General features: G+C 48.8%; 1 protein-coding gene across 1 annotated transcript; it reads right to left on the bottom strand.

Moving 5' to 3' along the window:
* Positions 1 to 6,071: 6,071 nt before the first annotated feature.
* LOC143933458 (kelch repeat and BTB domain-containing protein 8-like) lies at positions 6,072 to 11,104 on the bottom strand. The gene is made up of 4 exons (XM_077456362.1): positions 10,953 to 11,104; positions 9,372 to 9,450; positions 8,455 to 8,682; positions 6,072 to 7,893 (listed from the first exon to the last, which is right to left on the bottom strand). Exons 1-4 carry the CDS (start codon positions 11,038 to 11,040, stop codon positions 6,417 to 6,419), a joined length of 1,872 nt encoding a protein of 623 aa, XP_077312488.1. The 5' UTR covers positions 11,041 to 11,104; the 3' UTR covers positions 6,072 to 6,416.
* Positions 11,105 to 23,613: the final 12,509 nt, after the last annotated feature.

Below are 23,613 nucleotides of genomic sequence, written 5' to 3'. Positions count from 1 at the left end.
CAAGTGGAGCACAGCCATATTTGCTTGAATGGTCCACGTTCGTCAGGCTGTAGGGGGGTAAAATCCCTGCCGCAACTGCAAAGCAACGCATCACCGCTGCAGTAAGTGTACACCCCCAGCCGCTGGGGCTTGTAGCAAAAGGGGGAGCGGTACTGCCACCCCCCCTCCTGCCACAAACAGACCCCAAGGATCCTTGCACATGGTACTTATGTATGAACGCCGGATATTTCTGTCAGAAAGTCCGTGTGCATAAAAAAAGCGAGTATGGTCCGTATTGTGCGTGCGTTTATATGAGAGTAAAAATTCTTACTGTAAAATAATCTACTACTCAAAATTTACATACAGAAATATTGAGCAGTAATGCACATTTTTGTAATTATTTTCCTTTTTGTTTTCTACTGATTTAAAAGCGGCGCCAGTTTACTGATATATATGCTCTTATATCCGGGTCTGGGTCCCTATGGTTTTTGAAGGGCGAGTGATGATGTCATGATGTGGGGTTCATAGAAGGACGGTCCTTCTTCAGAGGCCCACTTTGCCACCGGGTGCCTTTGGCTGTCCATCGCTGGAGTCCCTATTAGGGTTCCCAATCCCACCTCATCCCTTTAAATGCATATAACACAGAACCTGTGTAATTAATATGTGTTCCAGTGGTGGCTGGTGGTTTTTTGTTTGGGGGGGGGGGGGGGGCAGCAAAAAAACAACCACCCACCCCCCTCCGCGACACCTCAAACCCCCTCTGCTGTCTGCCAGCACTTACCCCATCTAGGAGGCGGGCACATCAGGCAGTGGCAGGGATCGGGGCATCGGGGCAGTGGCGGGCACATCGGGAAGTGGCAGGGATCGGGGCATCGGCAGGCACATAGGGCAGTGGCAGGGATCGGGGCATTGGCGGGCACATCAGGAAGTGTCGGGGATCGGGGGAATTGGCAGGCACATTGGGCAATGGCAGTGATCGGGGGAATCGGCAGGCACATCGGGCAGTGGCAGGGATGGGGGCATTGGCGGACATCAGGCTGCAGCGAGCGTCACGCAGCAACTCCTGTCTCTTCTCCTCCTCGCTTCCGCCATGCGTCTCCTCCTAGGTGTCCAATAGGATCGCCTGTCCTTTCGGGTAAAACTCGGATGACGGGTATCAGACCCCCTTTCCGATTGGCCAGGAGAAGGTTCAGTGTTGCAACAGCGAATATCCGTTTACTGTTGTAACACCTGGGTGGGCTCATGGCGCAATGCTCTGAGCCACGAGCCCACCCTATTTTAAAGCCTATGAGAGCCTCTGGCTCTAAGCAGGTGCTTCAAACCCCCCCCCCCCCCCCCTCCCCCATTGTAATTCACACACCCGGTGTCCTGAAAGGAGCCAGATGCATGAATAGGGGGTAGCGGCGTGTGGATCATAGGGCATTCAATTAGGATGTGGCGGCCATGGATAGAGGGGGCGGCCCTAATGGACGGGGGGGCCACCACTGACGTGTTCATTTTTAAAGGGATGAGGTGGCAACGCTGATCCCTATGGTTCCTGAAGGGCATGTGTTGACATCAAGTATATCTCCCCGGCGATGAGTGAAACTAGGAGGGAGGCCAACATGACTGGGGAGGGCAGTAGAGACGGAGTAATTAGTGATGTGATATGTAAAAGATTCATTCCACTCACCGGATTGGAGGGGCCCATAGTTGAGGGGGGCGTCCTGTAGGGGGTGGAGGTGAGCAGGTTTTTGGCGGAGCTTGTCACAGAGCAGGAAGGCTTCTCCCACCCCTTCTTCCCTGGTTTGTGTTGGTCTGTGGGAGCTTCCAACCCGTTTTCTTCTTATTGTTTTCCAGGTATATTTATTACATGGCCATTCAATTTTCCTGGTGCCCTCATGGGAGCATACGCATGCTTGGTTGCTCCACCCCCAGCACCATTATAACTCTATAAAAGAGAGTGATCCCCCCCCCCTCCCCTCCCCACCCCAAAAATGGATGTAGGTGTGGGGGGGGGGGGGGGGAGGAGGGGTATGCGTCACTCTCTTTTATAGAGTTATAATGGTCCTGTGGGTTGGAGCAACCAGTCATGCGTATGCTGCCATGAATAGGCACCAGGAAAATTTACGGAGCGGTAAGTATTCAAAATTTTTCCATTTTATGGGTTTCTTTATTCTTATGCCGCGTACACACGATCGGAATTCTCGTCGGGGAAAAAAGCTCTGATGGTTTTCCCGACGGAATTCCGCTCAAAACTGTCTTGCCTACATACGGTCACACCAAATCCCGCCTGCCAAGAACGCGGCGACGTACGACGGGACTAGAAAAAGGAAGTTCGATTCCCAGTAGCCAACAACTTCCATCTCGTGGTTGAATCCATGCGCGAGTTTTTGCGTGTCGGATTTACATACACACGATTGAAATTTCCGATTGGAAAAACTTTCTAATCGGCAAAATTGAGAACACGCCATCAAATTTTTGCTGGTGGGTCAGCTAAATTCTGATGGAGCATGCGCACAGTCGCATTTTCAGATGAAAAGCTTTCATCTGTCTTTTTTCTGGCTGAAATTCCAATCGTGTGCACGCGGCATTAGTCATAGCAGCGGCGGTGGGGGGGGGTGGGGTCTATTGGGTCTTTGAAGGTGGTGCTGGACAATACTTGAGAGTTAGGGGGTTTGGGCCCATCTGGGAGGCAATGGTAATATAGCCTTCTTTCTCCTTAGTTTCATTGCGCGTTAAGATTTTCTCTACTTCATCTTCTCCGGTATTGTCTTGGCCCCCTGCTCTGAACCATGTTCTGTGGTTCCCCCCCATGCATGCATGTACCCCCCCCCCCTCAGTACAGTTGTCCTAGAGTGACTTCAGACCAGACAAAACATTTGTAATAAAGTTCTTTACTAGAGTTGTTGAAGTATAAAATAAACAATTACCGCTAAAAAGTTCTCAAACATCATTCCTATACAAAGTGCCTTCTGTATACCACATGGGGCCCTTGCCCGTTGGAGGTAGTCATGCCTAAAATTGTAGAACAAGACTTGAGTCATTTTAGGCTGTAGGTCAACAGCACGCCTCCGTGTCCCAGGAACCCCGGCTGGCTTCCCACCAAGGGGTGGTATCAACTTTAGCACCGTCGCCGTAGGGTTTGGTGTGTTGACTCCCAATGGCGCGTACACACGAACAAACGGTTTTGCCGTCGGAATAAACTCAGGTTTCTCCAACGGAATTCCACTCAAGCTTGTCTTGCATACACCCGGTCACACCAAAGTTCCGACCATCAAGAACGCGGTGCTGTACAAGATGCATGATGGGACTAGAAAACGGAAGTTCAATAGCCAATAGCTTCTGTCACTGCTTACTTGCTTCGGAGTACGCTTGGTTTTTGGTACATCGGAACAGCATATAGACGAGCGGGTTTCCCCGATAATTAGTTCCGTCTGAATTTGACTGAAAAATTCTGATGGGACATACACACGGTTGGAATAGACGATGAAAAGCTCCCATCGCACTTTTTCTGATGAAAATTCAGCTGGACTTAGAGAACTCGGGACTCGGGACTTAGATTGCGCTCGTGTGTACGCGCTATTAGGCCTCTCTCTGAGTACATGCAGCCAGTTGCTAAGGGTTTTTACTCCCACTTGCTCGTTAATCAGCGCCCAGGCCAGGGTATTTGTGTTTTTGTATTTTATTTTGGAACTTAAACGGGAGAAGGGATGAGTGGGATACTCCAACTTGAACTATTCACAATGGATAAGGACAACTCTCACTTGGCCTGACCAGATTTGTGGAAGCAATCACACTGCTAACTTCTCATCTTCAGGGGGCTCTCTAGCTTCCCCTTTACTGACACCCGTCCACTGACTCTTCTAGCTGAAAGGGGTGGCCCTCACCAGGACAGACCCCAAAGACTCAGATCCTTCCTGGTGTCCTCTTTGCAGTCATTTCTGCAGGACCTCTGGGTTCAGCTTACCTCAAACTTCAGGCCCTTAGGTCGGCCACACAACAACCTCCATTGAAGGGTGCCCACGTATCACGGATTGCCCAGGACAATCCCGCAAGTAGCAGGTCTGTCCCGGGCACCTTCATTCCAGGACAATACACAGTGTCCTGGAATGAAACCGACAGAGCGGGCAAAACCCGCCATCGTGCTGGTGCTTGCTCCGCCTCCATCTCCACCTGAGACTCTGGCCACTGGTTGCTAGAGCTGCCTGGCAGCTATCAACCAGTGGCCTCACAGCCACGACTCTGCCCAACATGCAAAGCAGAGGAGAAGTTAACTTTCTCCTCCTCCGCGCCTAACACTCTCCACCATGCCAGACGAGGCTGTCAGTGGGGGCAGCCTAAAGACACTAATCCACCGGCAGTGCAGTCTGGGTTACGATCTCCGTGGCTCTGCCCCTGGCTGTATCCCTGCCTGGGGTATGTACTGAGGGATGGGGGTATGTACCGAGGGAGGGGGGTCTATACTTAGTGGAGAGAGGGGTACGTACTACAAAAAACAACACGCTCTTCTAGGGCCTACCTAGGAGGGTGCTACACAATCAAGGTGGTAGACATATGCAGAACGGACAAAAAAAAAAAAAAATTGTTATTTACATAAATTTGTTTAGTTAAATTAGTGGAACCCGTTTAATTTATTTTACGGGATTTATTTCATTTATACGAGTCGAATTTTGTAAATACGAAACAATTCAAATAGATTTCGAATTTCAAAAGACAATACAATGGAATTGAAAAAATAGAAAATATTATTATAAACAGAAAATAAAAGAATAGTAAATAAAAGAACAGAATAGAATCTAATATAGAGGAAAAAAAATAAAAATAAAAAAAAGAAGGAAGAGACTAAAATAGAAAGTATATAACCATCTTCTGAAATTCGAAGAAATAAAAAAAAAAAAAAAAACAAACACCAACAATGGATTAGAATAGAAATTTGAATTTAAATAGGATAGATTAGAATACAAAATAAACAGAACAGTATAGAAAGAAAAAAATAAATAAAATGGGAACAGAACAGAGTATAACCATCTTTCTAATCTATTCAAAACAAATTGATTCCATTTGAATTTTGGAAAATGGTTATATGCTTTTAATTTTTTTTTTTTATTCTATTCAAAATTGGAATTTCAGGAAACGGTTATATTCTTTCTATTTTATACTATGCTGTTATTTTCCATTTTAATTTTGGAAAATGGTTATGTTCTTTCTATTCTATTGTTTTTGCAATTCTATTATAGTTTATTTTATTTTATAATTCTATTCAATTTCAAAATGTATTCCATTTGAAATTCGAATGTCACAAGATGGTTATATTCTTTTATGCCATTCTATTTTGTTCCGTTTTACTTAGATTCTATTTGTTATATTCATTTTCTATTCTATTTTCATTATTCGGAAATTCAGAATTCCGAAAATACAAAATTGGGCGATTCCCAAATAATACAAACAAACAAACCACAAACAAACAAACCACAAACAAACAAACCACAAACAAACCACAACAAACAAACAAACCACAACAAACAAACAAACCACAACAAACAAACCACAACAAACAAACCACAACAAACAAACCACAACAAACAAACCACAACAAACAAACCACAACAAACAAACCACAACAAACAAACCACAACAAACAAACCACAACAATTTGTGCACATGTCTAGTAGGTGAACTGGTATGGCAATGCATATGCCACATGGCAAGGTGGGTGATTGCTGGGAAAAGAATTGTGACCAACCAACTTTTATTTACCTCCAAGCCACACCATCATCCCATAGTCTTTGGCCTGATGGTAGATTGTTTTTAGATGTAGAGGTGTGTAAATATGATCAGCATTATGCAAATTATTTTACCAACAAACGTTACCATTTCACAAACTTTCTTCCAGCGTATAGTTTATGAATATGTAAATGGAAGACATAGGTAAAAGATTGAGCCGCAGCGTGCACGTGCATTTCAGGGGAGGATGTCACTGGACATCCATCCGGATTTAGAGGGGTCCCCGCGTGGCCACCATTTGTCTATAGGACAGGTGGGAACTGGTAGGTGGTGGCTTAATAGGAAACCTTTAAAAGAGTTCCCTTTAAAAATACAGAAGACCAGAGTATATTCAATATTATTTTATTTATACACAAATTGAAGACAGATAAAATTCAAATCTGTAAACGGGGAGGGGGGGGGGGGGGAATATTTAGCCATGTACCTCCCTCAAATGATAAAATTGGCACTTGTTCAACCCTTTTTCAGAGCCGCTGACCTGGAAAAAGCCTGCTGATCGATTCTGACTTGATTTATTGTGTGCCTGTTCCGGGTGAAAGGCTCAGAATAGGCTAAATCCACTTTTCTCACTTTAAGCACCACTCAAGTGTCCAGTTTTGTCCTTTGGGTGGGTTTTGTTTGCTGTGGTCACCAGTTTACTTTATGTATACGTTTTTCAGCAGAACACTTGGCTACCAATCTTCACACCATGGTTCTTCCGACTCATTCTCCTCCTCGCCATGACTTCCAAAAACGTAGTTTGATCTCCTACCAGGAATGATGGAGAAGAGGCGTTTCGGGGGGACCTGCAAGGTTGCACTTCCAAAATCAGTAAACAGAAAAGGGAGTTCTTTCTCGCATAAAGTCCACCTAGGTTCACCGGGGCTCCAGTGGTACATCTTATAGTCACTCATACCGTCATCTTCGCTCCCTCCCACTATATAAATCCTGCGCTTCCAGCGTACAACCGCAGCGCTAGAAGTGCTTTGTAGGACAGGTGGAATTCTACCACGACTAATTTGCCCTAGATGATCCATACAGAAGCTCTTCGAAATGGTATTGGACTCTTCATTGTACATAAGATATGCATCATATGCTGCATGTGAATTACGAATGTGTCTGGTGTCATAACTTGCAATGACGTACAACTTGTCATCCATTGTCACAGCGCCGACAGCTGAAAAGACCATAGAGAGAGGAAACTGGCTCCAAGCGTCGGTTAGTATGTTGTAAATATGGAATCCCCGATAGTGTAAAATGTCTATGGATGTCCGAGTCATCCCACCTATAGCAAATAGTCTTCCTTTTAGCATTGCACTAGCAAAGCTATGTAGAGCCTTGGGCATGCTCGACACATCGCACCAACTATTGTCCAACACGCTGAAGCATTCCACCGAGTCTGTGGGTTTGCTTTTTGGGTCTGCGGGTCTGCTGTTGAGTCCTCCAAAAGCATAAAGCATGTTTCTGTAGGCTAGGAAGCCATGACAAGCTCTTGGATGGGTCATAGAAGGGAGCTTTTTCCATTCATTTAATACAGAATCATACTTGTGCAGGGCTTTGCAAGCACGACCTTCTTCTCTATACCCACCCGAAACGTATAAGGAACATCCTACAGATACAATTCCCGGAGTATCTAAATAGTCACAAAAGGGGAGCTTCTCCCAAGAGTCCGTTGTTGGATCGTAGGCTTTCCAATAGTAATCCTCTTCTACTGGGTCTGTTTCTTCTAATGCCATCAGGTCTATGCAAACTATTCTCTCCTCAAACATCCCTTGGCGAAAGCGGATTCCTGTTGCAGGCTGGAGAGGGGAGTAGTCACTGGGTAGGTCCCTGCTGACCTTTTCCAGCTGGTCTGGAGTCAGAAGTGGTAACCTGATGACCTTCAACAGTTCTGGGGAAAGAGGATTGTCCTTCTGTGTGCGAAATTCCCACCAGGAGCGGGCGATGTTATAGACGGCGAGTTCGGAGTCAATGATCAAGTCATCAGAAGAAAGGATGTTGACCAGTTCGTCCATCTCCAAGTGAAAAAAGTCTTCTTTTCCACATATGGAGCTCAAATTCCGACCAATATGGTTCATGGTTTCTTCCAAGAGGATTCCATGATTGTGACTGTGAGCCAATCTAAAAATCGAAAGGCAGTTTTCATTGTCGATCCTCTTTGCAAGGTACCTAGGTAAAGAAAGGAGAATGGAACAGGACATTACTATCAAACCAATAACATTGCGTGAGGGTTACAGGGAAGACATTAGGGTTATTTGAAAGGTTAGCGTTAGGCATAGGAGGGAAGATTAGTGTAATGACACCCCGAGTATGAAAGGGGTTAAAGTAGTTTAGGACATTCCATACCCGAACACAAAAAGGCAGCTATCGAACACTCCAATCAGCCAAACAAGAAAGCCATACGGATAATTCTCCCCCAAGTACGAGACGAGGCTCTGTATTGAGGGTCAAGCAGGAATCACTTTATTGAAAAGGAATACAAGTCTTATATACAGTAAAAGGAGGTGCATACCTCCTGCTCATATTACTCTGAAAATACACCCGTGACCAGACCTAATTAACATGAGCCAATTAGGAATCCTTTAGACAGCCTAGATGACTCAGAGACAGGACCTTTAGGCCAGACTTGCCGTCTTGTAGCTCAAAAGACACAATCAACATTATCATAAATCAATACAGGGTTGGGGGGGTAGTGCTATACTATAAAGTGAGCCACCAGATAGTCTTTACCTGCTGCACAGATCTTGAATGGCCATTAATTGCAGGCGGCCGGACAGGATGAACAGCTCCTCCACATTGTCCATAGTGAGATGGACCTCCCCCGTGTAGATGTAGTGCAGGATGGTCTGCAGGACAGAAGAGGGGACATCCCAAAGACAAACCTCCCCGAGCTCAGCCTCCTTCATGGGACACGTGAAGAGAGCCCTGAAGTAAGGACTGACTGAGGCCAGGACCACCCTGGAAGAAATAAGAGGACACTTGCTGAATCACACAAAAGGACAGATAATGTTGTATTGTCAGTTGAAGAGGATCTAATGCACCGCTACTTTTCAACAATTCCCCAAATACCCCAAATACTCACCTAAATCTGAGATCATGTAATACACCTCATGAGTCTTCCATCTTCTTCACTGCCGAGATGTCTTATCAGGTATTCCCTTTAATTTGAATGCGTGAGCAGATGTGACCAGCACAGGAAGGCTCAGATGGCACTACAAACCATTGTTGAAGTTCTGACACTTCCCCCCCCCCCCAAACCTACTAAACATTCATTGCTGTCCCGGTTGGGGAGATTTATCTCTGGGGGGTAATCTCTCCAATAGAGATGCAGTTACGGTTGAATAAAATAAAAAAAAGCTAGCCCATCCAGTTCAACCTGTATACATGTCAATAGTCATTTCCCATATCCCTGTATATTGTGTTCACCAAGATGCACATCCAAGAGTCTTTTAAAGCCATCCTTACTTCCTGCTGACACCGTCTCTAAGGGAGAATAAGTTTAGCGCTTGTAGTAGATGGTAATATAAAAAAAAAAAAAAAAAAGGCTCTAAACTCCTCCCACTCCATCTAAAACTAAATAAAATGGGGGGGGGGGGGGGGGGACAACATACGATTTGTGGAGATAGATCTTTAGGTTTCTGGCTTACCTGTGACACAGGAAGCTTTTCTCTGCAGTCCGTATGGCGACATCACAAAGAGTTTCAGAAAAGTACAGCTCCTTCAAACCTAAGACAAAAAGACAGAATTATTCTATATACACTATATGACCAAAGTATGTGGAACCCCCCACCCAGTGAAGGGTTCTGGTAATACGCCATCATACAAAGACATTATAGAGCAGGGATCTGCAATTAGCAGACCTCCAGCTGTTGCAAAACTACAAATCCCATCATGCCTCTGCCTTTGGATGTCATGCTTGTGGCTGTCAGTCTTGCTATGCCTCATGGGGTTTGTAGTTCTGCAACAGCTGGAGGTCCGCTAATTGCATATCCCTGTTATAGACAATCGTGCTCTTCCAACCTAGTAGAAACAGTTTGGGGTAGACCCTTCACTTTTCCACCATGACTGTGACCCTGTGTACAAAGCCAGCTCCATAAAGACATGGTTTGACCATGGTGTGGAGGAATAGATTGTCCTGCACAGAGTCCTGACCTCATCCCTACCGAACACCTATGAGATGAATTGGAATGCTGAGTGTGAGTCAGGTCTTCTCATCCAAGAACAGTACCCGACCTCACAAATGGCCACAAATTCCTACAGACACCCTCCAAAATTCGGTAGACAGTCCTCCTAGAAGAGTGGAATGGAGTCTATTTAAAAACACAAAAAGGGGGGCAACTCAAATGTTATTGGCCTTGGTTTTAAAAAAAAAAATGCCCAACATCCTCATCTAGGTGCGATGATCCGGGAGTTCTTTGAACCTTTGACCATAGGAGGTATAATATCCCACTTATGGTAATTGGCGGTAACTGGCACGTTGACATTTTTTCCAGCCTTGGCTGGGTCATTGGAAGACAACAACTCAACGCCCAATGGTTTATCCAATACAGGGGTGGCAGATGACAAGGGTTTGAAATCAGATTTACAATTTCTTACTGGGAGTTACTTTTAGGATTCTACAGTCTTATATAAAATCTTCTAATACCAAAATAAGTTACAGATTGGCAAGTATTTCGCAACATTGTAGCAAAGGGAATCTTTCCATGGTGCAGATCCAGTCTTCTGTAATAGGCAGAGGCTGATAAAGAAGCTTAGTTTAATGAGGATTTAGGAGGTTGCAAATATCTGGGACCCCTATCATGTCACATTCGGCTACCCATCACATTTTTTTTTGCTACCCGCTGGAGTGCGCATGTGCAACGCCACCATGTGCGTTCCAACACTGTTGCAAGACACCACTTTGCCACAGGGCCCCTTGCGGGCTCGCTTTCCTCGGCACGCTTCGGGCACGGTCTCGCTGCGCTCGGCATAATTGTAATCTAACTCTATGTCCACTTGGATGGTGGGGCTTGAACCTGAACTCAGGGGTGCGGCCACAAAATTCTGCGCAAGCGCAGATCATCAGTGTTGGAACGCATATGGCGGCGTCGCGCATGCGCAGTCCAGCGGGTAGCAAAGTGTGATGGGTAGCCGAATGTGACGCGACACCCCCAGCAGAGCTGTGCACCACCTAAACCCTAGAAACACAACCCCCTCCCTCCCCCCCCAGACCATGTGCTGAACCCCACCTGTAATAATACAATCTTTCATAATGTCATTATGATCGGTGAGCTTTTCTCTCTGCTCCAGGGTGGCAGTGGACGGGCCAGGCTCCATCCCGACACCTTTACAACCAGAAGCTGAGGAAATGAGAAGTCCCTCTGGGTGGGTCAGCAACCAAACTCTGCAAAAAAACATAATCAGAATCACATGAATAATTAAACGGTTGAAGTGCATTTCCTGCAAACAGATCCGCTTATAGAAGGATTCCACCAATTAGTAAAATTTCAGCCCCGTCATTCGTACTGGCGTCTTTCTACTAGTTTTAAAGGTGTGCAGAAGCCTGTAAAAGCGCACACACACACACACACACACACACACACACACGTTACAATCTGAGTGCGCAATCTTTTATATCTGCCAACTACTATGCAGTACAATAGAATTGGTTATCGGATCTCTTAGGAAGGTTCTCAAACCAGCAATCATTAAATATACGGAACGATGCAACGCTTAAAGTATTATTGTGCACCTTGTGATCGACTGAAAATATGATCCATTAGTCATTGTAAAAAGAAAACAATTAAAAACAATAATTTAATTGATCTGTACTGAGCAGCCAACAAAAACCCAACCACATCATATTGATCATATTGATAAAGTATAGCCACCATAAAAGGAGATTGCAAAATTATTGGGCAGTTAGATTGTAACATGTATGGTGAGCATTAGGCCCATGTGCCCAGATGACCATACACTATATACCAACTGTTCCTCAACCCTTTAACCCCAGAGAAGCCTTTGAAAAAAAAAAAAAAGTTCATCAGGCAGCCAGTGGGGAGAATGCCGCCCCCCCCATTGCATGGGCGGCCAGTGGGCAGAATGCCCCCCCTCCATTGCATGGGCGGGCAGTGGGCAGAATACCCCCCCCCTCCATTGCATGGGCGGCCAGTGGGGAGAATGCCCCCCCTCCATTGCATGGGCGGCCAGTGGGGAGAATGCCCCCCCTCCATTGCATGGGCGGCCAGTGGGGAGAATGCCCCCCCCCCTCCATTGCATGGGCAGCCAGTGGAAAGAATGCCCCCCCCCTCCATTGCATGGACGGCCAGTGGAAAGAATGCCCCCCCTCCATTGCATGGGCGGCCAGTGGGGAGAATGCCCCCCCTCCATTGCATGGGCGGCCAGTGGGGAGAATGCCCCCCCCCCTCCATTGCATGGGCAGCCAGTGGAAAGAATGCCCCCCCCTCCATTGCATGGACGGCCAGTGGAAAGAATGCCCCCCCTCCATTGCATGGGCGGCCAGTGGAAAGAATGCCCCCCCCCTCCATTGCATGGGCGGCCAGTGGAAAGAATGCCCCCCCCCTCCATTGCATGGGCGGCCAGTGGAAAGAATGCCCCCCCCTCCATTGCATGGGCGGCCAGTGGAAAGAATGCCCCCACCTCCATTGCATGGGCGGCCAGTGGGGAGAATGCCCCCCCCCCTCCATTGCATGGGCGGCCAGTGGGGAGAATGCCCCCCCCCCCTCCATTGCATGGGCGGCCACTGGGGAGAATGCCCCCCCCCTCCATTGCATGGGCGGCCACTGGGGAGAATGCCCCCCCCCTCCATTGCATGGGCGGCCACTGGGGAGAATGCCCCCCCCCTCCATTGCATGGGCGGCCACTGGGGAGAATGCCCCCCCCCTCCATTGCATGGGCGGCCACTGGGGAGAATGCCCCCCCCTCCATTGCATGGGCGGCCAGTGGGGAGAATGCCCCCCCCTCCATTGCATGGGCGGCCAGTGGGGAGAATGCCCCCCCCCCTCCATTGCATGGGCGGCCAGTGGGGAGAATGCCCCCCCCCTCCATTGCATGGGCGGCCAGTGGGGAGAATGCCCCCCCCCCCTCCATTGCATGGGCGGCCAGTGGGGAGAATGCCCCCCCCCCCTCCATTGCATGGGCGGCCAGTGGGGAGAATGCCCCCCCCCCTCCATTGCATGGGCGGCCAGTGGGGAGAATGCCCCCCCCCCTCCATTGCATGGGCGGCCAGTGGGGAGAATGCCCCCCCCTCCATTGCATGGGCGGCCAGTGGGGAGAATGCCCCCCCCCTCCATTGCATGGGCGGCCAGTGGGGAGAATGCCCCCCCCTCCATTGCATGGGCGGCCAGTGGGGAGAATGCCCCCCCCCTCCATTGCATGGGCGGCCAGTGGGGAGAATGCCCCCCCTCCATTGCATGGGCGGCCAGTGGAGAGAATGCCCCCCCCCTCCATTGCATGGGCGGCCAGTGGAGAGAATGCCCCCCCTCCATTGCATGGGCGGCCAGTGGAGAGAATGCCCCCCTCCATTGCATGGGCGGCCAGTGGAGAGAATGCCCCCCCCCCTCCATTGCATGGGCGGCCAGTGGAGAGAATGCCCCCCCCCCTCCATTGCATGGGCGGCCAGTGGAGAGAATGCCCCCCCCCCCTCCATTGCATGGGCGGCCAGTGGAGAGAATGCCCCCCCCCCCCTCCATTGCATGGGCGGCCAGTGGAGAGAATGCCCCCCCCCCCCCTCCATTGCATGGGCGGCCAGTGGAAAGAATGCCCCATTACATTAGTTGCTAATGGCCAACAGCCAGCTAAAAAGGGATCAGTTTCTGTCAAATGGTGTTGGACCTTGAACTATGCAGGCACCATCAAATAGAAGTTCAAATAGCAACAGTTTAAAGGAACCCCTGGCACCCTCTGGAGGAATCCTGGTTTAGAATGGCTGCACTATACAATATGACTGAATTGCATGGGCCTGAAGGGACGGTTTAGGCCTGTCCTCATATTACATCATTTTCATTCATCTAAAGGAGATTGTACAATTCGATTTTATAATGTGTGGCCAGTTTAACTTCCCCAAGCTGAAGGTGCTTTAACCACCAATATTGCAGTTTATTGCACAGAGAGACCCACAGCCTTACCTGACCAGGCACTCACAGATCCGCCATATTGCTACACCCAGAATTAACAAGGAGGACTTTCAGCCTGGGCCTTCAATGGGGATTAAATAGTTTTGCTGCTGAGAGATTTAACTACTTGTTGCCCGTCATCACATTAGAAGCACATTTATTTAAATGCTTTGCCTATGTAAGTACTGTGGATAGTTAACCACCACACAGCGCGATCCATCAGGCTGGTTTCACACTAGTGCGAATTGGATGTGGCTTTTCCCCCAATCGAATTCGCATGTCAGGAGACTGTGACCGGCTCTCAATAGAGCTGGTTCACCCATCTCCGGGGCGGCTGCGGAGCAAATGCCACAGGAGTCCTGTGCATCTTTGGTTCCATTTCAGGGCCGAATTTAGGCAAAAATTCTGAAATGGAGAACAGGGACGCACCTAGGGCTGCCACCTCATCCCTTTAACCTTTCTGAGGCTAATTGAATGCAGATAAGGCACCAAGAGGGTTTAATTACCACCAGAATCAGATACAGAACCTATTCATATGTATTCAGTTTTAAAGGGATGAGGTGGCAACCCTAGACGCACCAGACCCAGTGGTGGCTGGTGCTCAAAATTTTTGGGGGGCGCAAACAAACTGAATAAAAAAAAAAAAAAAAAACATCAGCCACTGTACCCATCAAACACAGCCACTGTGCCAAATGCTGCCACTGTGCCCATCAAATGCTGCCAGTGTGCCCATCAAATGACAGTGTGCCCATCATATGCTGCCCATGTGTCATCAAATGCTCCCACTGTGCCATCAAATACTGCCAGTGTGCCCATCAAATGCTGCCAGTGTGCCCAATAAATGATGCTAGGGTGCCCATTACATGCTACCATTGTGCCCTTGAATGCCGCCAGTGTGACCCCCGCCCACTTGCTGTCTGCCCAGCACTTACCCTGTCTTGGTGGGGCAGCGGGTGGCGGCGATGAGCTTGAGGCTGCAATTATGGGCACAGAGAGGCTGCGATTATGGGCACAGTGAGGCGGCATTGATGGTCACAGTGAGACTGCAATTATGGGCACAGAGAGGCTGTGATTATGGGCACAGAGAGGCTGTGATTATGGGCACAGAGAGGCTGCGATTATGGTCACAGTGAGGTGGCATTGATGATCACAATGAGGCGGCATTAATGGTTACAGTGAGGCTGCGATTATGGGCACAGAGAGGCTGCAATTATGGGCACAGAGAGGCTGCTATTATGGGCACAGAGAGGCTGCGATCATGGGCACCGAGAGGCTGCTATTATGGGCACCGAGAGGCTGCGATTATGGTCACAGTGAGGTGGCATTGATGATCACAATGAGGCGGCATTAATGGTTACAGTGAGGCTGCGATTATGGGCACAGAGAGGTTGCAATTATGGGCACAGAGAGGCTGCTATTATGGGCACAGAGAGGCTGCGATCATGGGCACAGAGAGGCTGCTATTATGGGCACCGAGAGGCTGCGATTATGGGCACAGTGAGGCGCCACTGATGGGCACAGTGAGGCGGCATTGATGGTAACAGTGAGGCTGCTATTATGGGCACAGAGAGGCTGCAATTATGGGCACAGTGAGGCTGTGATTATGGGCACAGTGAGGCGGCATTGATGGTCACAGTGAGGTGGCATTGATGGTCACAGTGAGGCTGTGATTATGGGCACAGTGAGGCAGCATTGATGGGCACAGCGGTAGGCTGCACGCTACAGACCGCCTGTCCTGGGGCCGCTTTGCTCTGTGGCTGCAGCGCTCCCCTCCCACCTCCTCCTCTTGTTTGTCACACAGAGCCGGGAGCGCTCTGTGTCAGGGAGCTGAGTCTGTGTGTGTGTGTTCGGGGGCGCATGTGGTAGCAGACTGAATCGGTGTTCTGCCTAGCATAAGAGCCGGTCTGGGGGGGTCGGGACCTTATTACGGTGCCGCCGAACACACACACACACAGACCCAGCTATGTGACACACAGTGCTGCGGAAGATGTCCGCTGTGTGATCTAGGGCAGGCTATGGTGAGTCTGCATTCATAGGCAAAGTGAGGCTGTAATTATGGGCACAGAGAGGCTGCGATTATGGGCACAGTGAGGTGGCATTGATGGGCAAAGTGTGGCGGCATTGGGCACATGGAGGCAGCAATGATGGGCACTGAGAGGCTGCTATTTTGGGCACAGAGAGGCTGCAATTATGGGCACAGTGAGGCGGCATTGATGGGCACAGAGAGGCTGCAATTATGGGCACTGAGAGGCTGCGTTTATGGGCACAATGAGGCGGCATTGATGGGAACAGTGTGGTGGCAATGATGGGCACAGTGAGGCTTTGATCATGGGCACAGTGAGGCGGCATTGATGGGCACAGAGAGGCTGCAATTATGGGCACTGAGAGGCTGCGTTTATGGGCACAATGAGGCGGCATTGATGGGAACAGTGTGGTGGCAATGATGGGCACAGTGAGGCTTTGATCATGGGCACAGAGAGGCTGCGATTATGGGCACAGAGAGGCTGCGATTATGGGCACAGAGAGGCTGTGATTATGGGCACAGAGAGACTGTGATTATTGGCAAAGTGAGGCTGCAATTATGGGCACAGAGAGGCTGCGGTTAAGGGCACAATGAGGTGGCATTGATGGTTACAGTGAGGCTGCCATTATGGGCACAGAGAGGCTGTGATTATGGGCACCGAGAGGCTGCGATCATGGGCACTGAGAGGCTGCGATAATGGGCACCAAGAGGCTGCTATTATGGGCACCGAGAAGCTGCGATCATGGGCACAGTGAGGTGGCATTGATGGTCACAGTGAGGGTGCAATTATAGGCAACGTGAGGCTGCGATTATAGGCACAGAGAGGCTGCAATTATGGGCACAGAGAGGCTGCTATTATGGGCACGGAGAAGCTGTGATTATGGGCACAGTGAGGCGGCATTGATGGCCACAGTGAGGCTGTGATTATGGGCACAGTGAGGCAGCATTGATGGGCACAGCGGTAGGCTGCATTTGATGGGCACTGGTGAGACTGCATGGATCTCTTGTCTGCGGTCTCTAAACAATGGGGCATTGTTTAATTAGCAATGGTATTGGTAATATGCAGCAGGAATGGGGTTAATGCACTGTCACTGATGCATTTGTATAGATCCCATCGTCTGTAGGCACTGTAGCTTTTCACAGCGGTGGGGGGGGGGAGCAGTTTTTCATCTTCGCCCTGGCCTGGGCACCGAATGACCTTGTCCCACCACTGCTTACAGTAGATTGTTTTTAGATGTTGTTTATTGGAAATCACTACATAATTATCTTTTTGCTGACCGTTTATTTGCGGTCACATGACCACTAAGTCCCAGTGTACGTCCTTTCCCTTCAAAGAGTTGGGTGGAGATGTCCCCTGAACACCTACTGTAGTCTAGTCTAGTCAAGGAAGCGGTAATTCCATCTGTCTGCCTCGGACTATCCAGTGCAGCAGCTCAGGTGGCACTTTAGTTCCTTTTTTTCCCAGAGGAAGCATTCAATTTGCCCATCACTTTTAAATTCACAGTTAGTTTTTCTTGGTGTGGACAACACTGGGGGGTGGGATCAGCCATTTGGCAAGCAGGGAGAATGGCAATGATGGCCCAGCACATGTTAGTTGAGAGAGCTGGTTACATTGGCCTCTAGAACTGGGTAGGAGCTGAACAGTCTACTCCTACTATAGTTTGTTGCCTACTACTAGGCTGGTGGGGGGGGGGGGGGGTGATCTCTGTTTCTAATGTTAATTGTAATTAGCTCCTGCTATTGTGAGAAGGTTTCCTGTGTTTATACTAATGTGTGAAGCTCGGTGACCACACATCTGTCTGTCAGGAGAATAATCCTTCCAGACGCTTCGGCCGTGTTCCTGCGCGTATGCCCAGCGGCAAGGCACTCCGGCGAATGCGCGGTGGAACGGTGCTCTGGCGCACGCACATGCACACTGGCGCACGCTCAACGTGACCCTTGGGCTGCCTATAAAAGTTGCTCTGGTGCTCAAATTGCTGGTTTGTCTTCAGCTTCCTGTTAAAACTTTGATCCTGTTTCCTGTACCTGATTGCCTGCTGTGACCCAGATTGATCTTGACTCGCCTTTCTCCTGTACCTGACCTCTGGCTGGTTAAACGGATTCCGCTTATCTCCTGTGTTTGACCCTCTGCCTGTGACCCGGACCTGCCTCCTTGCCTTGACCCTCTGCCTGTGACCCGGACCTGCCTCCTTGCCTTGACCCTCTGTCTGTGACCCGGACCTGCCTTGTGTCTCCCAGACCCCAATACCTCAGCCTGTGTTTTACAGATCTTCACGTGTATGACCCTCTTTCTGGTTCTGGACTTTCTGTCAGCAGTTTATCCCATCTGCCAGTCTCTGCATAGGTGCTGGTCAGTACAATAACCTTCACGCAAGGCTTCTCCTGCCAACTGGGTAGCCTGTGCATCTATGTGCCATTCACTCCCTGTATCACCTCCAGGGGGCGAACTGCGCTTAGTGAAGGGTGAACCGCTCTCGGCATTTTGGCCTCGGTAAGTACTTCTCTGACACTGTCCTAAAGGTCACGTCTCTGAGTCACCTAGTCTGGGTAAATGATTTAGTAAACTAGCTCATGTTAATTAGGTTTCTGGTTACAATTGTATTGTTAGAGTAATATGAGCAAGAGGGGGGAATCTCCTCTTTAACTGTATATAAAGACTTAGAATTTTGGTTCTAATAGAGAGTCTGATTCCTGTTTGACCCTCCGTACAGAGCCTCGTCTCGTACTTGGAGGAAGAATTATTTGTATGGGTTTCTTGTTCGGCTGATTGGAGTGTTCGGTAGCTGCCCTTGTGTTCAGAAATGGAATGTCCTAAATGGCTTTAACCCCTTTCATACTCGGGGTGTCGTTACAGTATTCATGGGAGGAGCAGGATCACAAGGAGATTTCTTGATTTGATGAATGAGCGTAATGCATTTGTAGCGGTACCCCCATAGGGGCTGCTGAGTGACTGTGGCCCACCTGTCACCCTGCCCAGCCCAGCATTCACTTCCAGCCACTCCAAGACAATGAACAGTCGGTCAGCTTTGTTTTTTTTTTGTATTTTATTGAGGGATTATAACTTGGATGGGGTTAAGGAATTCATGGGATGCCCAGAAAGATTTGCAAAGTTTGGGAAAAAATTAGACACTTCTTCCTCCAGCACAACTCTTTCTGCAGACTATTCCTTCCTCTTCCTCCAGCACAACTCTTGCGGCAGACTATTCTTTCCTCTTCCTCCAGCACAACTCTTTAGGCACAGCTAGCACGTGGATAGGCCTGACTCCGACTTAACCGCTTGTCAACTGGCTCCTGTACTTTTACGTCGGCAGAATGGCAAGGCTGGGCAAAGTAACGCACCTGTATGTTACTTTGAATTTCTCGCCGTGCGCGCACGTGCCTGCCGCGAGCTCCATGCCCGCGGGACATGATGTCCGCGATCGTGCCACGAAGCTGAAGAACGGGGAGATGCCAATGTAAACACAGCATCTTCCCGTTCTGCCTAGTGACAGGCCGCCGATCGTCTGCTCCCTGTCACCGTGAGCGGCGATCAGCGCCGTGGCACTACTAGCCCATCCCCCACAGTTAGACTCCCTTCCTAGGAAACACTTAACCCCCTCCCCCATAGCGGTTTATCCCTTTCACTGCCAGTGACATTTTTACAGTAATTAATGCAATTTTAGAGCATTGATTGCTGTATTAATGCCAATGGAAAGTGTGTGAAAATTGTCCGATGTGTCCGCATCTCCCCGTTCTGCCTAGTGACACTGTCACTGATCACAGCTCCCTGTGATCGGGAGCGGTGATCAGTGATGTGTCACACACAGCCACGCCCCCTATCAGAATCACTTCCTAGTACACACTTAAGCCCTGCAGCAGCCCTAGTGGTTAATCCCTTCACTGCCAGTGTAACTTTTACAGTAATCGGTGCAATTTTATAGCACTGATCACTGCACAAATGTGAATGGTCCCAAAAATGTGTCACAAGTGTCCGATGTGTCCTCCATAATGTCGCAGTTACAATAAAAAATATAATGTATCACAGATCACCGCCATTGCTAGTAAATAAATAATATATATATATATATATTTTTTTTTTTTTTTTTAATAAAAAATGCCATAAAACTATCCCCTATTTTGTAGATGCTATAACTTTTGCACAAACCAATCAACGCTTATTGGGATTTTTTTTTTTACCAAAAACATGTAGAAGAATACGTATCGGCCTAAACTGAGGAAAAAAAAGTGTTTTTTTTTTTTTTTTATATAATTTTTTGGGGGGGAGAGAGAGAGGGAGAGAGAGAGGGGGAGAGAGGGGGAGAGACTTTGTTCCCCAAAACGCGTTGGTTTTATCATGCCCTACTAATTCCAATAAAAACAACCACCATTCACCTTTTATTTACTTCTGATTGGATATTGGGCACTCCTTTTACCCATCCTCAAGTTTATTCGGAAACGACCTTGAGGACATACCCAGAGGTAGCAGCCCAAGCCCTCAAAAAGGGACCCAGTGCCACCTTTCTGCCAAGTTAGGCTTGATTCACCGGGAACGAACTTCCCCAACAAGCCCCCTGCCATCACTCACAGACCCTTAACCGAGCAAGTCAGTCCAGTGAGGTCTTCCACCTCCAAGCACAAATATGAATGGTACTCATTGGAAATCCGTGGGGGAACCTCAAGATTACACAGGCATTGCTTCAAGTCACGTCAAAGTCACAGCAAAATCGTGGCCAGGTCGCACAAGTGTGAAAGAGGCCTTAAAGGCTTCCCCCTGGCTCCCCCAGGCAGAAGGGACACCAGCAGTGGCATCACTACGGGGGTGTGGACCACACTTAACACCGACCCTCTGACTGTCTCATATTTAAGCTTCTCTTCTGGTGGCTAAGCTGCAGCTGCCAATCCTCCGGTGACATCATCCGGCGGTTCACCTGGACTCTGTGGCCACCCCCTTCTAGGTGCCACACCATAGATCGCCCCGCCCAGCAGAGAGGAGAATAAAAGGAAAGTGACATTGCTCTGGACATTCTATGGGACTAACAAATGGGGAGAAAGAGGGACTGCCTGGGGATCGGTTCTGCTCTGCCCCTGGCTGCAGGTGAGTGGGGACCCTCAATGTCCCATCCGAAGCCTGGAGAATGGAGACCGACCAGCTGGCGTCACCTCAATCCTAGGGACACCTACCTACAGCACATTAGAATCCTAGGACCACCTACCTGACCATGTGTACACATCTACAGACTCTACAGACCCTTGCAGTGGTGGCTGGTACTAAACTTTAACAACCAACCCCCCCCCCCCCCCACAGCCACAACTTCTTCGGTCTCCTTTAGATCCACCTCCTGTCCTGTTTGACTGGGGAGGAGAAGCTGAAAACCAATAGTAAATATTGATTCGCTAGTGACACTAGTGAGTTGGTGCAGGGGGCAGTGCTCTATACTCTACTGCCCTATCACCGCCAACCCTTCACTAGACCACCTACTGCTCTATGGACAGCTACCCTTCTCTAGACCACCTACTGCTCTATGGACACCTACCCTTCTCTAGACCACATACTGCTCTACGGACACCTACCCTTCTCTAGACCACATACTGCTCTACGGACACCTACCCTTCTCTAGACCACATACTGCTCTACGGACACCTACCCTTCTCTAGACCACATACTGCTCTACGGACACCGACCCTTCTCTAGACCACCTACTGCTCTATGGACACCGACCCTTCTCTAGACCACCTACTGCTCTATGGACACCGACCCTTCTCTAGACCACCTACTGCTCTATGGACACCGACCCTTCTCTAGACCACCTACTGCTCTATGGACACCGACCCTTCTCTAGACCACCTACTGCTCTATGGGCACCTACCCTTCTCTAGACCACCTACTGCTCTATGGGCACCTACCCTTCTCTAGACCCCCTACTGCTCTATGGGCACCTACCCTTCTCTAGACCCCCTACTGCTCTATGGACACCTACCCTTCTCTAGACCCCCTACTGCTCTATGGACACCTACCCTTCTCTAGACCCCCTACTGCTCTATGGACACCTACCCTTCTCTAGACCACCTACTGCTCTATGGACATCTACCCTTCTCTAGACCACCTACTGCTCTATGGACACCTACCCTTCTCTAGACCACCTACTGCTCTATGGACACCTACCCTTCTCTAGACCACCTACTGCTCTATGGACACCTACCCTTCTCTAGACCACCTACTGCTCTATGGACACCTACCCTTCTCTAGACCACCTACTGCTCTATGGACACCTACCCTTCTCTAGACCACCTACTGCTCTATGGACACCTACCCTTCTCTATATAACCTACTGCTCTATGGACACCCACGCTTCTACAGTTTACCCCTCACTTGGTATATAACCTACCATTAGCGTCTCGTCTTTTTGACACCCATTACCCACCTCTGTATTAGGTACTGTCTTTTAGATACCCTCTCTACTAAATATTATCTATTGACCCCCACCTCTCCTCCTCCCCGCCACCACCTCTGAAAAGGTGGAGCCTAAAGAGGAAGGGGTGGGGCAAATTTTGTTGGGGGGGGCACCCGATTTTAGTCTGGCCTAAGGCAGCACAAAACCAAAAATACACCACTGGCTGCAGTTAAAAAGTGTAACTAAAAAAGGCAAACAACTTTTTGGTAGTTTTGGAACTGTTCCCCTGTTTGGGAAATTCACTCAAAGAGGAGCTCCAGGCTCCCCCTACAAATGTAAAAGTCAGCAGCTGCTGTAGCACACTGTAGAACACTTATCTGTTCAGACATCCAGAGATGTCCTCCCCTGTGCCAATTCTTCAACTGGCTTCAGGTGCCGGCATCTTAAAGTGGTAGTAAACTCAGTTTTACCACTTATACCTACAAGTAGACCTATAATAAGGCCTATAGTAAAGGCTTACCTGTAGGTACTGTGAATTTCTCCTAAAAACTTTCACCGTGACGTCACCAGTGCATGCATTTTGAAGGTCCGGCTTACAGTGCCATACCTTCAGAGTCTGTCCTGTAATGCGCATGCGCGTGGGGGGGGGGGGGGGTGGTGTCATCGCCCCGCCAGCCACTCATGAAGCTGGAGGCTGCAAACCCAGAAGGAAAACCGGGTAAAGAGGTCAACACTTTCCGTGGTGACAGTGCAGCAGGGCTGTCTTTAATATAGATTGGACCCTGGGCAAAATTTTTCTTGCTCCCCCCCCCCCCCCCCCCCATGCAATTTCCCTCTTCACCTGCTCTGAGAAATACAATAAATAGCAGCTAGACTTAAAATCAGTTTAATGTATCAGATCAGGCAGCAATTGTGATTGGTTGCCAGAGGATACAGCATTTCATTACTGCTTAATGACTGGTTGCTAGAGGTTACAGCACACATTATGGCTCACTGATTAGTTGCTAGAGGTTAAAGCATATCATCTCACAGCAGGAGAGCATGATATACATATGAATGCTGCCTTTATTTACATATCAATGCCATCGGCCGCAGCTATTTACTTAGTATTGTTGCCTCTATTTACATATGAATGCCGGTTATTTACATGTAAACACAGGGTCTGCAGGAGAGTCATCTACACACAACAATAGGGCGGAGCTGGGCAGCATTAGTACCAGCACTTTACACTGAGATATTGGGACACAGCAAATGACTAAAACTTCAAGGGACAAGGAAATTTAAACCTGGATAGTTGGCAAGTATGAGGCAGCTGTTTTGGGCCCCACAACAATGACAGGGCCCAGGGCAGCTGCCCTTTTTGCCCTGCAGTGCAGCACTG

This window comes from Lithobates pipiens, unplaced genomic scaffold (assembly GCF_037356315.1).
Source record: "Lithobates pipiens isolate NorthernLeopardFrog02 unplaced genomic scaffold, aLitPip1_a1.2 Scaffold_27, whole genome shotgun sequence".
Lineage (NCBI taxonomy): Eukaryota > Metazoa > Chordata > Amphibia > Anura > Ranidae > Lithobates > Lithobates pipiens.
This window is presented reverse-complemented; position numbering and strand designations above follow the sequence as displayed.